At 37.7% G+C, this 17,079-nt stretch overlaps 1 protein-coding gene across 2 annotated transcripts in view; it reads right to left on the bottom strand.

Annotated features, from left to right (window-relative positions):
• Positions 1-8,396: 8,396 nt before the first annotated feature.
• LOC107872166 (DNA polymerase delta small subunit) overlaps positions 8,397-17,079 on the bottom strand; it is a 41,450-nt gene continuing 32,767 nt past the window's right edge. For both annotated transcript variants that reach the window (XM_016718954.2, XM_016718949.2), the window contains 2 exons: positions 10,690-10,756; positions 8,397-8,592 (listed from right to left, as the gene is read on the bottom strand). In XM_016718954.2, the coding sequence (XP_016574440.1) occupies positions 10,697-10,756 (60 nt within the window). In that variant the 3' untranslated portion in view covers positions 8,397-8,592; positions 10,690-10,696. The remainder of the gene's footprint in view (positions 8,593-10,689; positions 10,757-17,079) is intronic.

The following is a 17,079-nucleotide window of genomic DNA, read 5'->3' as shown; positions in this document are numbered from 1 at the left end:
TGGGGTATGAAATCGTAGTAACATACCCAACTCGGTGCTAAATACTACTCCCAATACTATGCTCAAAAATCTCAAGAAAAATCCACTTTAAGGGTAATCTCATATTTCTTAAGTTAAATAAATGATAAAATCCATAACTCGTTTCATAAAGAGAATTTTAACTCTGTTGTGACCAAAAGGTCAAATCTTTCTATACTTCATCAAAAATAGTCTAAACATGGGTGCATGTAGCACATAAATTCTCAAAACAACAATCTCAATGTGGGTTAATGACCCTTATAGCGATACTTAATCAAAACATTTCAACATTTATGCTTTATATCATAAGCATGCATAATTTATACGGAAATTTGAAAAATTTCAGCCTTTAATCATAAAAATAATCTCAAACTCATGGAGTTTATTTTCTAAACATTCAAAATAATCATAGTATCTTGAACAACAACATAGGATAAGATTTATCACTTCAAATTCATGATAAAACATGTAAAAATCATGTATCTTTGTAAAATAATGCAAACTTTGGGCACAAGAACGAAAGGGTGTTCTTGTTCATAATCCCACATACCTTTATGGTAATGGATTCGTTGAAAGATTGGACCCTCATTGTTGATTGTGTAACCCTAGTTGTTTTTCTCTTTTAGTGCTCTTGGATGATGAACTTAGACTGATAATAGGGTTATGATGTGTTTAGAATCTATTAAATTCGTAAGGTTAAGTTTAGGGGTGTGTAAGGAGTGCCAAAAGACTTAATTTCCCTCAAAATAACCCAAAAACGGAGTGTTTAAGTCACTTGAAACCATAAGATATGCGCCACATATGATGTCGCATATATTTACATAGGCGCCGCATATGATATCGCCTATATTTACATAGGCGCCGCATATGATATTGCCTATATTTACATAGGCGCCGCATATGCTATCGCATATGCTTTCCCGTGGCCATGTGCGATTGGTTAGGTGACGCACTCTACTTCGAAAAGCCATAACTCCTAACTCGGGTGTCGGATTTTGGTGAAATTGGTATCGTTGGAAAGCTAATTCGATTATCTATAATTTTGTAGGTAGAAATATGCAGAAATACCACATATTTATCAAGTTATGCTCATTCAAAGATGACCCTTGCTAATTCAAACACTAAAACTTGATGGATTTCGAAACTCTTAGCTTGTACTACCTTAAGTGACTCATATAACCACACTTAACACATCATAAGCTCTACTATAACTAGGGTACTCTTGGTAATTTAGGTGCCCAAATATGGCTTACAAAATTAGGGTTTTCACATGTACGAACAACGGTTCATTTTCTAGATTTGGAAAGTGCGGGGCATTAGAAAGATAGTATTACAGAAGGTGGAACAACACTCAAAGTCTGAGAGATATTAGAAGTAAATGCCGGTATAGATGGTGAAACTACACTCAAGGTCAAAGAAATACCATAAGCAGATGTCGGCACGAATGGAAGTACCAAACTCATTATTGGATGAACACCGAGTGCACTCAAGGAAACACCATCCAAATAAGTCAATAATAGAATCAATAGACTAGGATAGAAACTGAACCTTGTGGGGCCTGAGATGACCTCGCATATATTAAACGCTCAATCTCGAGCTCATGGGAAGTCCCCCTAACACTACCTCTAACAAGGGTAGCTCCTAGAACCCGTTCTCTACCTCTGGGTCATCCACAACCCCTACCCATGTTTTAGTCTAAGCTCCATCCTCGGATGATGGCTCAGCATCCCTGACCTCTCGAGATCTAGTCTTCACAATCTGCGCAGAAAAGAGTGGAACATAACTTATAACATAGGGTATGAATAACCCGCATGATAAGGAATCAAAATATAGAAGATTTTCCTAAAGAAATCTTATAGCCTATTGAAGATAGATACCAACGTCTAACCTATTGAAGTTTTTCCTATTGAAGACTCTACTAGACATCCTACTCTTAGGCTTATGAGATCAGTGAATCTGACAGCTCTGATATTAATTTATCATTATCCAAAAACTAGATCACTATGGCACTTATTGTAGCCTAGCATTGACAAGTAAGTCGATCACACAACTTGATAAGATAACATGATATCAACAAAAACAATACTAAGGCGAGACTTTTCGAAGGAAGTCAGATCAATACTAGTATAATAGACAAGTAAGCTAATCACTCAAACTGATAAGATAATATGGATATCAACAAAAAAATACTAAGGTGAAACTTCTCAAAGGAAGTCAGACAAATATCAGTATAATAATAGGAGAACTAAAATGAATGTCATAATAAACCTAAGAAATTGTGTCATAAGTTAAAAGCATCTAATACAACCCAGAAAAGTACTGAAAATACATATCCGTCTTCGAAAGTAAGTAAAGGCATTAAGGAAATAAGATGAGGTCCAAAAGTCAGCTCCGAACTCTAGAATACATCGATACCTCGAAGATCCACCCAATCTCGCAGGAACTTAAACATCGTGTGTCATACTTGAACCTAAATCTATACCGAAAGGACACAGTAAGGATGAGTACGAACCACTTGTACTCATTAGGTATCATAGGCCGACTGAGAAAAGTAAAAAATAAGATAACTAAAATATACCATGAGCACATCACCAACATGCAAAAAAATTTCAAATGGTAGCTCACACCGTCTCACTAATAGTTCTAATATATGAATACATAGAAATGAAAACAACACTGATATTTATATGAAAGCACACAAAAACAAAGCACAAGTCAAGTAAACTAAGGAAAAAAAGTAAGATATAAATGAAATGCAATGTGGATGGGATGAATAGTGAAAGTCATCACATGAATTTTCATATATATCGACCGAGCTCGTAGCTATTGGGTAGGACCCATGGAGGTTTTGCAACCCATATATTATATCTCATATCTCAATATCAAACTCAACTCTCCTCTTCAACTCATGTTCACAAAGAGGGTTTTCATAAAAATATCTCATTTTCTTTCAAAAATAGTGTTTATCTATGGTACTGATATCACATGAATGTATATGCATATAATGAGGATGTAATGCTCACAATCAACTCAAATGATGATAGACAATCCATACAACACTGAATATATGTACAAGTAAGCCCAAAAGTCAACTCAATATGTCCATAATCCATGACTATCAACTCCAATCAGGTACAATTAGAATAAATATACATGAAAGACATCATTATTATTGTATCAATCCCCTAACTCGTGTATTTTATTATGATAAAAGCAACTAATGCTCAAATAAGTCCTAAATTAGCAAAATAAGCCTCTGCACGGACATCATATCTAGAATAAAGGCATTTAGATGCATATACAAGGCCAACGATGTCAAATAAAGCACCCACGCGGATAACACACAATATCAAATAACATAAACAACCACAAGAGAATATAAGTTCCCATACTAACATACAACAGTAAACAAATCTCAAAAAAATATACCCTATAGTTATTTTCCCCAATTCATAACATGCTTTACTTATTCATTTACTATCCAACTTAATTTGAAAAAGTTAAGCTATAATCTTCCTCGAAATGACGAAATCTTTGTCTAAGGTGCTTTAACACGGAGCCTTACCCTTGCGAACGGCCTCAGAATCAACTACAATATTCAAAAATAGCATTTACTCATTAAAAGAAAGCCATTGATGCGCATATTACCCATATTCAGGTCGGGACCAAAATGGGTTTGAAAAACAAGTTTGAAAATGAAAGGGAAAAATTCAAAATTTTGTTTCAAATATACATTTCCCAATGTTATAGGAGTCTACAAGAGAAAATCCACACAAAATGGGTTAAAATCGAGGTCCAAAATGAAAAATAAAAATAAAACTTTACTGGTAAAAACCTCAATTTTTCACTTTGAAATCATGATTTAAAGGATTTTTTAAAGATAAAATCAATGGATAAAAGTGGAATTATGAGTTTTGAGTTACCGACACAAAAATCAATGTTGCAGCTCTCAAAAATCATCTTTCTCAAAGCTTGGAAGTCCAAAAATAAAGTAAAATCGTGAAAATAGAGCATTGATACTGTTTAGTGTACAATACCTCGCGAACGCAAACAACCCTTCGCATTCGTATGGGTTAACGTTGACCAGGCCACTAAGTTGGATTTCACATTGCATTTGCAAAGGTTGATGAATCAGGCTTTCGCGTTCGCGACTGCCTCGTCGCATTCGTGAAGAAGAACCCCCATTGCCCCTCACGATCGCGGCCATCACCTTCTGGGTGTGATGAAGGGTCAATTCCTTCTCCGTGTTTGTGAAGAAGGATCCATGTAACAAATATCAGTTGTGCATAAGCTCATTTTGCATCATTTTGAATGTTTCAAACAAACCATCAAAATTCATTCGAGATTCGACAGAGATAAATCTCATATGCTACAAGGTTAATTTCAACATTCTGAACTCAATGGAGACGTCAAATTTTTGAAAAAGGTCATTATCGATAAATTAATCCCCGAGACCCTATTTCTCTGTTTTCCAAACAAAGGGTCGAAATGCAATATAAAAGTCTCAAAACCTAACCAACCCCTATACTAACTCAAATTCGACATTCCGGATGTGATAGCGTAATTTGTTTTTCCATCCGATACTCAGAACAATAAATGTTGACCGAAGCAAAATATATAACTTCTCAAGCCTTTAAAAAACACAAACTCACACAATTCGTTCTCGGTCACATCAGGAACAGTACCAGTCATCCCTAAACCTCAAAATCAATATGTAGCAACTAAGGAAAGGGAAAATCATCAAAACGGAATGAAATGGAAAATTCATAAATTTAGATCATTACAGCTAGCTCATTCCTGGTTTACATGACTTCAGACAAATAAATATCTATTAAAGCTAACATTGATTACCCTGCAAGTATCAAACAAGTTATTTCCAAATGGATGTTAATACTTAGTACTTACTATCCTTGAGGGTTGTCTAAACTTCTGTTATGCTATGATCATTGCATGACATTCAGTGTACTTTTGGTGGTAATTTTCCTATAATTCAAAACCTTGATCTATGAAACCTGACTCAAAGCTACTCTCCATTTTCGCTTGTTCAATTCCAAGAAGCTGGAAATGTTCCACATGTTGTTAAGAACAGGTGAGGGGATTTCTCTATCACAAAATAGTTGGTCAGTAGAGCTGTCAATATGAGTCAGGCTTGTTGGGCCGACTCGACCCGACCTGTAATTTGATGGAGTTAGGCTTCAATTTTTACAGCCCATTTAAGAACAGAGTTTTTTAGCCCATACCAGATAAGTTGTGGCCCGTGGGGCTTGAGAAATGTAGGTTGGGATAGCTCGTGGGCCGGCCTGTAAGTCAAATACATGCAACTATTTAGATTGCTTATTAGTATGTTTATTTGGTTCAAAGGATATCATGTCAAAAGTTGTTTATTTTCGCTATTAGGAGGTTTTTTTGGGGTGCTGGAGACTTGATTAAGATGTATTAACACAATGTAATACTTTCTAGTAATATTTATGTTTATTACCATTCTAAAATTAAATTATAAAATATTATTATTTTAAAAGTGGGCTGGCCTGTGAGTCCCGTAGCCCAGAGAGTAATGGTTTTGGCTTGGTGTATTTTGGCCCATTATTTTGATGAGTCAATTCAACCTGGACCGTCAAACTCAAACCCTAAATGGGTTGGACTGACTCGTATTGACAACTCTATTGGTAAGTGGTTTGGTCCCAGACAAGATGCTCAAAATCTCTACATGCTTTTAAGCTAGCAAGGCCAGATGTTGTATTTAAGATGGTCCATGACATACATGAACTGGCCAGACAAGGAAAAAGTCATCATTTCCATCCTAAACTATGCCCGAAAAGTCACTTACACACCAAAACTAACATGGTGACCCATTACACACTTATTCTTAATAAATATGAATTTAATTCCACCCTAAATCTGACGTGGAAATAAAGTAAAAGATAAAAGAAAAAAGGCGCATCTAAAACCAATAATATTCTTTAAAACCCACCCCCCACCCCCTGCCCCCCACAGATTCTCTCTCCTTCAACCCCATCTTGAATCAACATCGGTCGAAAATAATGGTGAAACACAAAAGCAAGCTATATACGATTTCCCCACTCTTCGCCAGGTTATTTTTTTCCGTTCACACACACACACTAAACTTGTACTTGTCAGAATTATTATAAAATGAAAAATCTAGCTATATATAAAAGAAAAATCAATGAATTCTACGATTACGATGAATTTAATAAGAAGAATTTTAGGGTTTTAAAAAGGAATTGAAAAGTTAGTAAAGAGAGAAAGGAAGTCGCTACTGCTCTCTACACGCTCTGTTCTTTCCCCAACAATCGGGTTCGGGCCGTGGAGAATCGGGTTGTACCAATACTGATTCAGAATGCTAACTCAAGCCTGGATAGAGATGTTGAGGTATTGGGATTGTTAGCGAAATGTAAAGAAGGTCGTCAAGAGATGATCAAATTTGGTGGACTATTGAAAATTTTGATAAAATTCTTGAAAAATTGGTCATCAAGAGTTGTGCAATATGCTCTATTAACAATCAGTTTGTTGTGTAATTACAGTGAAAGGATGCACATTTGGATTGTGAGAGAAGGGGTGTTTGAGATTTGTGTTGGCTTATTGAAAGATGATAATGAGAAAGTGAGAAGGAATGCTAATATCTTGATTCAAGTTTTGCAAGGAAAAAGATTAAATCTTTGATTGATTAGGAAGAAAAAAAATGTGAATTTGGAAACTATTGATTTTGATGGATTATGAAGAAGGTGAGTTGGGTGTCCTCAAAATATTTTTTGTTTTTCTTGCATTTGTTCAAAAATAGTAGACTTGTAGTGGGAAATGTGCATCTCTATTTTGTTATTTTGCTGCGGGAAAGGGGAAGTTTCATTGCCAATTGTAAGGCGCCATTAGAATTTAGTAGTGGTGCCTGTGTAAATTTATAATGTTTTTTGTAACTTTGGATGTTAACAATGGTGATATTATGATTTCGATGACAATTTTAGTGGATTTTGAATTTTGTGGTGGTTGTTTGTGATTTTTGTGATACTAATGGTTGTATTGTGATTCCGATAATGAAATCCATGGTGGATTCTTAAAATTATTATGGTGAAGATTTGAGTTTGATGATGATGGTGTCAATGGTGGTTTTTTAGTGGTGATTTTAGTGAAGAAGAAGCAATGGGTGTCATGGACTTTTTACAAAAAAAAATTGACATAATATTTGGTGTAGTAATGACATGGCGATGATATGACGCGAGTGTAAATCACTCTCCATCATGTGACTGGTTCTTTATGTTTTAGGGTGAAAATAGATTTACTTTTACATAGTACGGATGGGTATTAGGTCGCGACAATAATTTAAATGTGTAAGTGACTTTTCAAGTATAGTTTAGAGTGAAAACGATGATTTTTCTCAATCAGACAAAGAAGCTTTTTTACTACCTACTTAAATTTAATCATCAACTCAATTTTGACTCTATAAAGGTCCTCGCCTTCTTAGGCACATGATTCTTAGATTCAATCTCAAGGGAGTACTAAAGATTAGACAAGAGGACTAAGAATAGAATTCTCCCTCCCTCCCCCATACCAAAAAGCAAGTTCAAAGCACAACGATAATGGGCTCATCTATTATAAGTTATTAGTTTAAGGAGCTATCTCAAATATCTCGAATCAGGAAACGGGACAACGCTTCAAGCAGAATGTATTTTTGTCCAATCATTCTTAGCCTAATCCACCCCCCTCGTCCCAACTCCCCACAAAGCCCCCAAACCAACCACTTTTCCTCTTTCCCTTTCACACGCAATGGAATTGAATAAAACATATTATGCTGATATTCTTTCAAGACGCTTCTTGCTAAAAGAAAATTTTAAAATTAGGAAGTCGATACTAAAAAATATCAAGACACTTCACATTCAACCACCAAAATAATTGGAAATAGACTTTTACCTATACATAATATTTATCGAAGGCTCCACAATTTTTCTAAATAACATTTAATAGAGCTACCAAGCAAACTTTAAATACTAGGTGCAGTGGAATTCTACTCAATATTATGAATTATTATATTACAAGGATGCTATTTCAATATCGAAAACTAATGACACGGTAGCATGTCTTCAGCAAAAGAATCGAAAGTAAACTATTACTGGAATGCAATGAATACCCATTTATATTACTCAGATTACCCTCAACTCATAAAAATTGCAGATCATAATAGGAACAGCTGCATTGGCAACCAAAATGTGGTGTCATTTCAAGCATAGAAAATAAAAGGTTGTGAATATTACAAGAGAATCCAATTTAGAGGTCTGAATATTACAAGAGAACCAACTAATTCAACACATTAACAGAAATGAAGAGAATAGGTTTAAATTGCAGATCATAATAGGAACAGCTGCATAGGCAACCAAAATGTGGTGTCATTTCAAGCATAGAAAATAAAAGGGTGTGAATATTACAAGAGAATCCAATTTAGAGGTCTGAATATTACAAGAGAACCAACTAATTCAACACATTAACAGAAATGAAGAGAATAGGTTTGAAGAGGGTAAGATGTAAGCTTTTGCCCCTGAAATCTCGTTCTTTTAGCTCAAATTCCTGCAATGAGAAATTCCAAAGCATCAAAGCTTTGAAACAACAAAAATAGAGGGAGAGAGACGAGAAAATGGAACAAATCGTTTGAAGCTATTTCATATCTAGTGAAAACCACAAATTAAAAGATGAAAAATTTACTATCCCTACAGCGTGAAGTTTCTCACAGGCCCCATTAATACCAGAAAAGAAAAACTTAAGGAAAAGATTAATGACAAATTAATGAAAAACATAATGAAGGAAAAGATTACTGCCAAATCATTCCATCATTATGAATTGATTTCAAATAGAAAATTGGATCCATTATTTAGATGTGCAGTATACTACGGATTGGAATTAACTTGAAAGCGAAACAGCTGGCACCCTTAGATCTTTTCGGTTGTAAGATACTCCCTCCATCCCAATTTATGTTACGCACAAAGTTTAAGAAAGGAAGACTTTCAAAATCTATGGTTTTAAACAACCTTTAAATATCTCATTAAGAATAGAGAATGCTAAAAATTAAATTGTTTTTAATTAGAGAAAGATGACATTCTTTTTTGGGACAAACTACAACGGAAAGTGTGCCACATATATTAAGACGGAGTGAGAACAAATTTTGTAGCTTGCAATGTGGGTGTGAATTACAGGATGCCAATGTATAAAGTAGGGTGTTTTTTATGCTATAACTGTGCCATATTATCTCCTATGTCTTTCTTGGGCAGACTATGGATTTCATAATCTATCCAAATTCCTTCTTGTGATTTGTGTTTCTAACATGTTTTGGTTCGGACCGGTGATTTGGGTGGTGACACTTGTTGTTCTAACTAACATTGTGAATCAACCAGTCCATACAACTCCATCATATCATTGTTTAACAACGGAAAAAGAAGGGAAGGAAACTTTAATATGGACTTTGTCTGCCCCCTGCTCGTAGCAGTCCATAACATACAATTGGAAGCATGTCATCAATGATTACTACAACACAAAGACTCATATACTGATATTGACAAACACTAGCATGGTGAAATTTTGCTTGCTACTGATATTGACAAACACTAGCATGGTGGAAACACTAGACTTTCAACTTAGGTAACGTCATGTCATTCTATACTATCACTCTCAATAGCATTTTTTCTTTACATTTCCATTAAACATGCATCCAATTTCACCACTTACTACTCTGAGCATAATTTGAACTAGATTAGTATTTATACCAGATATAGCTATAAACTTAACCAATCATATACTCCACTTGTCCCATGTTGATTAGGTATATATGGAGGCAAAGAAAGCAAGAAAGAAAGACTGTGTGACTTGAACTATTGATCGGTCTGTGTAGATATATGCCTGCCATATGGAAATTCACAACCAAATGTGTCTTTGTTCCAATTGCCGAGCCTTTTGAAATTTGTTCTCTAAAAACACACAGAGATATTTGTGTGGCTACAAATCATTTTATTAAAGATAAATGGAAAGTTTAAAGTTAGAATTATTTCTAAATATAAAAGGTACCATACTTTTTTAGAAAAAAACTAAAAAGGAAAGTGAATCACATCAATTGGGACGAAGGGAGTAATAGGTTTCACTAATAGAACATTCACCAAACCAAATCCTATTACATTCCAGAAGCAAGCAAAAATAAACAGTGCACCATCTCTCTCCTCTCACCCTCATCCATGTGTCCATACTTCTCCTTTTCATTCCTTCTCTTTTTTAAAGCTTTCTCATCCTCTCACTTATGATTAAGTTCATCTATTTTCTTTTTTCATACTTTTGTTTATTTTCCTCTATAATTCAACCTTTCATGCACCTATCACTGGTCTAGCAGCAAGCACTTCCCATGATCCTAACATGCATAAATTTCCTACATGAGCTTTTCAAGCGCGCCTTGAGAAACATCACTAGGTATTTGCAATTTCAATAACATGGATGATATGAAGGTCGTTACACGGTGAAGGAAGGAGAAGAATATCAAACAACAATAGGGGTTCAAGGAAACCAAAATCAGGAAGCAAAATCCAATGAAGTGCTGTATGACAATATCAAGAAACAGAAATACATTTATATGGCAACTTTTAGCTGGAATACACACTCTGTAGGCCATTACTTCGTAGTTCGTACCTTGCTGTTATGAGTGGATTTGAGTGGCAAAGCTGAGCATATGGCACTCAAAGTTTCTGATATTCAACTGCAATAACAGAAAAGATGAACTCATATCATTCTTATTCAAAGGAGTAAAATGAAAATAAAACGGAAATCAAGCTTTGCATTATTGTACAAAGGAATGTCATAAGAAAAGATCTTCTAACCACTATGTGATTACAATATCAATCTACTCATACAATTAAGCTAGGGAATCGCTAAGTAGTCAACATTCCCACTCAAGTAGGTGCAAAGATGTCACGCTTTCCCAACTTGAAATCAGTGTATGGAAAGTCTATTTGTTGAAGCCTTCGGTAATTGTTTCTGATAACACATGGAATAAACTCAAGACACCAGTCGTAACTTTTTCTTTGATGAAGTGCAGATCAATTTCAACATGCTTTGTTCAGTCATGCTGGATAGGATTATGAGCAAGCTATATTAATTGCAGTCTCATTCTCACAATACAAGAAAAGTTTCCTTTTCCAGAGAATCTGAATTATTCTAGTATCTTTTGTAACCACAAAACTTCACAAACCCCATACGTCATAACTTTATATTCTGCCTACACACTTGATCTAGTAACTACACTTTGCTTCTTGCTTCTCCATAGTGACCAGGTTTCCTCTTATGAGTGTATTGTAAACGGACGTAGATTTTCTGTCATCAAGGGTCCAACCTAATCCACATCTGTAAAGGCTTCTATTTCGAGGTAACTATGTCCAGAGAAAAGTAGAGACAGCCCCTCGAGTCAAAGGGTTCAAGTTTGAGCAAGACCAAAACAGAACACTTGGAGTGCAAGTTCAATCAAGTAAGGCATGAGGCTGACATGGAAGTGAGGCTAGATACACAGGTCATCCAAAAGAGTGAAGTTTCAAGTATCTTAGGTCTATTTTTCAGGGAAATTGGGAGATTGCCGAGGATGTCATTCATTGTATTGGTGCAAGGTAGATAAAATGGAGGCTCACATCCAAAGTCTAGTGTGATGAGAAGGTGCTACCAAAACTTAAAGGCAATTTCTACAGAGTGGTTAGACCAACTATGACCAACTATGTTGCATGGGGCAGAGTATTGACCAATAAAGAACTGTCATGTGCACAAGATAAAAGTGGTGGAGATGAGAATGCTATGATGGATGTGTAGACATATTAGGAGAGAGAACTAGAAACAAGAATATAGGGACAAGATGGGAGCGACTTTGGTGGAGGATAAGATGCGGGAAGCGAGGTTGAGATAGTTTGGGCATGTGATGAGGAGATGCACGGTTGCCCTGGTGTGGAGGTGTAAGAGGTTGGCTATGGATGATTTTCGGAGAGGTAGATGCAAACCAAAGAAGTATTAGGGAGAGGTGATTAGACATGACATGACACAGTTTCAGCTTACCAAGGAAATGATCTTAAATACAGGTTGTGAAGAACACAATTATGATAGAAAGTTAGTAGGTAGAAGTGTTGTCTTGTTGTTCATCAATACTAGTAATCGTAGTATTACTCTTGACTCTTGTAGTTCTTTGTCCTTCGATTTCTATTACTATTTGTTGTTTCTTCTATTCGACTATCATATTGCTTTGTTGCAGTATTGTTACTATCTTCTTCCATTGTTTCTTTCCTGGGCTGCTTTGGATTGTTTTTCTTGAGCGAACACACCATCTCACCTCTGAAGTAGGGTAAGGTCTGCGTACACTCTACCCTCCCCAGACCCCACTTTGTGGGACTACATGGGGTATGTTGTTGTTGTCATAGATATAGTATGTATCTTAATTTGCTCCCTTGTAATTATATGGTGATTATGTATTGATTTTCCTTCTTTTCTAGGGCATGTAATCCTAGGGATCATTTGTTACAATGGATGGGATAAGTAGAGATATCTCATGGGACTATTTTATACCACCCTCCAAATGGTATAGTAATACAACCCATTTTAGAACATATGGTGGGATAAAATAGTACCGGGACTAGTTTGTACCTCATATCAAACATGAGATAAAGTTAATCCCAAATTTTATCGCAGGTCTGTTCTCCTTATCCGGTGTACTAAACAACCCCATAATTATCTAAACACCAATTGCTTGAGGGAATAATAAGCAGTGTATTCTCTTCTCATCTTTCTCAAATGGTATAAGAGCATTGGTAAGAAACACCTGGGAAAGAACACAATCACACAGCTGGTTGACTTTCTAGGGTTGTTTTGTATCACCACCTTCTCTTTCAGTGTGGTGTGAAAACCAATATCATCATAGGGTCCCTAACCCTTCAGTGAGCAAACCTCAGTCAGCCTCTCTGGAAGCAGACCTTACACGCACCCTCATGCGTAGTCAAAACCAATTTTCTGGCCAACATGTCAGCTCCACGAGCCGACGCATTTGAGCTTTTCTGGTTAAATTCTGACAATCTCCTTTCTGTTGTGGTGTCGCCAGGTCATTCTGAGGCTACCCAACTAAGTACTTCCTCATTCTGACCACCAAAACACCACCCTCCGGTGACCATCTTCAATTTCCAGATAAAATTTAGCTTTTCCAAAAGCTATTATTCAGTTTTTCGACTCAGGGCAGATTTTACTCTATTGCTTGATACTATTAGCACCCTGGTAACATCTACTTTATCATATATGGTATTGAATTAAATTTTCTTTGACTCATCATCACGTCTCTTTCGTTAAATATTTTTGTGCTAAAACTATGGTTTCCAGAATCCTGAATTATTCTACCACAAACAACAACTTTGACAGGTAGAGCAAACTATTTATCTTGGTCTTATTCTATTCAAATACAGGGCAAGGGGAACTGTGTTAAAAATTACTTAATTAAACAGGCTAAGGATATTAATGAAAAGGATAAGGGAGAACGAAAAAGGATTGATGCTCAACTGTGTAGCCTATTGTGGAAATCTATTGATTAGAAGTCGATGCCTCAGTTTGGCCCATTCCAGACTTGCTTCTTAATTTGACAAAAGACTCGTGGGTTATACACAAATGTCCTCTCGTTTTTATAATGTGTTTTCTTATTGAGTAACGTTGAAAATTAGGATTTGGAAAAGTATACCTGCCTTGGACAGGTTCAGGTAGTGATGGAAGAGTACAATGAGTTGATGCCTGCTACTACATATGTTGACAAAGCAATTGGGCAATGTCAGAAGATTAGTTTAATTTTGACATTTGCTAGGCTTCCTTATGAACTTGACTAAGCGCGAACCAAATTCTGGCTAGCCCTATAGTTCCTACCATGGATAATCTATTATCTCGATTATCACGGCTTGCTGCACCACCTATTCCATCCAGCCATACAGTGACATCAAAAGACCCCTGTTCAAGTGTCTCAGACTGGAAATTCTAATGGATATAGTTCTTGGAAAACGTGGACAAGATGTAGCTATTGCAACAAATTAGGCCATTCTTGTGAGTGTGCTATTACTTACAAGGTCGACCTTCCAAAAATGCTCATGTTGCTCGGACTGCATTCACTGATAACAGAAGGAACATCGGTGCAACTCAACCTATCTCTAGCAGTACCTTATGACGCTAATGTTACCTCCTTTGAATGTCAAACCTACTTTACACTCATCTCTCCTAAGAAACTCAGCTTCTAAAGAAGGACGACCACCTGATCACCTTCCGAAGCGCGATAGCCAAGACCCAAATTGACTTTTTGCTACTTAAGAAAGGGGATAAGGTGTTGTGTAAGGACTGTAAGGTCAATCCAAGTGAGAATCTTTCGACCCAACATAGGCTATTGGTGATGAACTTGGGCATAAAGAAGGGTAAGAAGAGTAGGGGTGAGGAGGGGCGACCGAGAATTAAGTGGGGCGGCCTGACGCCGGTGAATGCGCGGGAGATTAGGGAGAAGTTGGTAGGTATGGAGGTGTGGGAGTGTAGGGGAGACATAGATGGTATGTGGGATAGGGCCGCTAGGTGCATCAAGGAGACTGCTAGTGAAGTATTGGGTATGTCCAGGGGCCGGGCCGATCACCATCGGGGGGATTGGTGGTGGAATGAAGAGGTAAAGAAGAAAGTAGAGACTAAGAAGGGCGCGTATGCAAAGTTGATTGAGAGTAAGGATGAAGAAGAGAAGCGGGTGTTTAGGGAGGATAAAGATGAAGAAGAGAAACGGGTGTTTATGGAAGAGTACAAGTTAGCGAGGAAGGAGGCTAAGCTAGCAATTACGACTGCTAAGACGGCAGCGTTTGAGAGCTTATATGCAGGGTTACAGGAGAAAGGAGGGAAAAAAAGATTGTTTAGGCTGGCTAAAGCTAGAGAGAGGAAGGGCTGTGACCTAGACCAGGTAAAGTGCATTAAGGGGGAGGATGGTAGAGTGTTGGTGGAAGATGGTCACATTAAGAAGAGATGGCAGTCGTATTTTCATAGGCTCTTAAATGATGAAGGGGAGAGAGTTATTGGGTTAGGTGAGCTAGAACAATCAGAGGAGTGTCGTGATTTTAGTTATTATAGACGTTTTAAGGTGGAAGAGGTCAGAGAGGTTGTTCACAGGATGCGAAGGGGTAGGGCGACGGGACCTGATGAGATCCCTGTGGATTTTTGGATGTTTTCTGGCGAGGCTGGTTTAAGGTGGTTGACGGATCTATTTAACGATATTTTCAAGTCGGCAAAAATGCCCGAAGCCTAGAGATGGAGCACTATGATCCCTCTGTATAAGAATAAGGGTGACATTCAGAGTTGCAACAACTATAGGGGTATTAAGTTATTGAGCCACACGATGAAGATTTGGGAGAGAGTGATCGAGTGGAGGTTGAGGAGGTTAGTGTCTATTTCGGAGAACCAGTTTGGATTTATGCCCGGGCGCTCTACGACAAAGGCAATTCACCTAGTGCGGAGACTAGTGGAACAGTACAGGGAAAGAAAGAAGGATCTGCACATGGTGTTTATCGACTTGGAGAAGGCATATGACAAAGTCTTTAGGGAAGTACTTTGGAGATGTTTGGAGGTGAGTAGGGTTCCCGTGGCGTATATCAGAGCAATTAAGGAAATGTATAATGGAGCTAAGACCCAGGTGAGGAAGGCGGAAGGAGATTCAGAGCATTTCTCAGTCTTGACAGGATTGCATCAGGGATCTACTCTTAGCCCGTTTTTGTTTCCTTTGGTTATGGAGGTGTTGACGCGGCGTATCCAAGGAGAGGTGCCCTGGTGTATGCTTTTTACGGACGATGTGGTTTTGATTGACGAGACCCGGGGAGGTGTGAATGATAAATTAGAGGTGTGGAGACAGACCCTTGAGTCTAAAGGGTTCAGGTTGAGTAGGAGCAAGACCGAATATTTGAAATGTAAGTTTAATGGCTCGAGGGAGCAGGACGAGGTAGTAGTAAGGTTGGATTCTCAGGTGCTGTGTAAGAGGGATAGTTTCAAGTACCTCGGGTCCATGATTCAGGGGAATGATGAGATTGATGAGGATGTCTCTTACCGGATTGGGGAGGGATGGATGAAGTGGAAGCTTGCCTCGGAGGTGTTGTGTGATAAAAAGGTGTCTCCTAAGCTTAAAGGAAAATTTTACAGGGTGGCAGTTCGCCCGGCCATGTTGTATGGAGCAGAGTGTTGGCCACTCAAGAACTCTCATATTCAAAAATTGAAGGTGGCGGAAATGCGGATGTTACGTTGGATGTGTGGTCTTACTAGGGGGATAGGGTTCGGAATGAGACTATCCGAGAGAGAATTGGAGTGGCTTCGGTGGAGGACAAGATGCGGGAGGTCCGTTTGAGATGGTTCGGACACGTGATGAGGAGGGGCACAGATGCACCAGTTCGTAGGTGTGAGAAGCTTGCTTTGGATGATTTCAAGCGGGGCAGGGGTAGGCCAAAGAAATATTGGAGAGAGGTGATTAGGCGAGACATGGAGCAGTTACAGCTTACTGAGGACATGACTCTAGATAGGAAGAGCCGAAGGACGCGTATTAGGATAGAAGGCTAGTGACTATTAGGGTAGGTAGGGTAGGGCATCACCTGTTTGGTGTATTACTCTTGTTAGGCTACCTTGTTGCATGCTGTATTACGAGTGCCTACTATTCTTTGTTTACTTTCTATTGTAGGGGCGTTTTTAAGCCTTGCCATTTTGTTACATGGGTTTGTACAGTTGTGATTACTTATCTTATCTTGAGCCGGGGGTCTATCGGAAACAGCCTTGCTACTTCTTCGAAGGTAGTAGTATGGACTGCGTACATCTTACCCTCCCTAGACCTCACTATGTGGGAATACACTGGGCTTGTTGTTGTTGTTGTTGCATCTTCTGAAGATTCTGATAACAACCCACCTCTCAAGACATTTCAGAAGAGAATATAGACAAAGGATAAGGAATTGAAGTGTTTTGGATAAACACATTGATGTGCCTCTAAGTTATAAAAACTTCTTCTAGAAGGCTAAAATAAAC

This window comes from Capsicum annuum, chromosome 1, assembly GCF_002878395.1.
Source record: "Capsicum annuum cultivar UCD-10X-F1 chromosome 1, UCD10Xv1.1, whole genome shotgun sequence".
NCBI lineage: Eukaryota > Viridiplantae > Streptophyta > Magnoliopsida > Solanales > Solanaceae > Capsicum > Capsicum annuum.
Note: the sequence above shows the minus strand (reverse complement) of the source record. Positions and strands in the feature narration are given on the sequence as shown.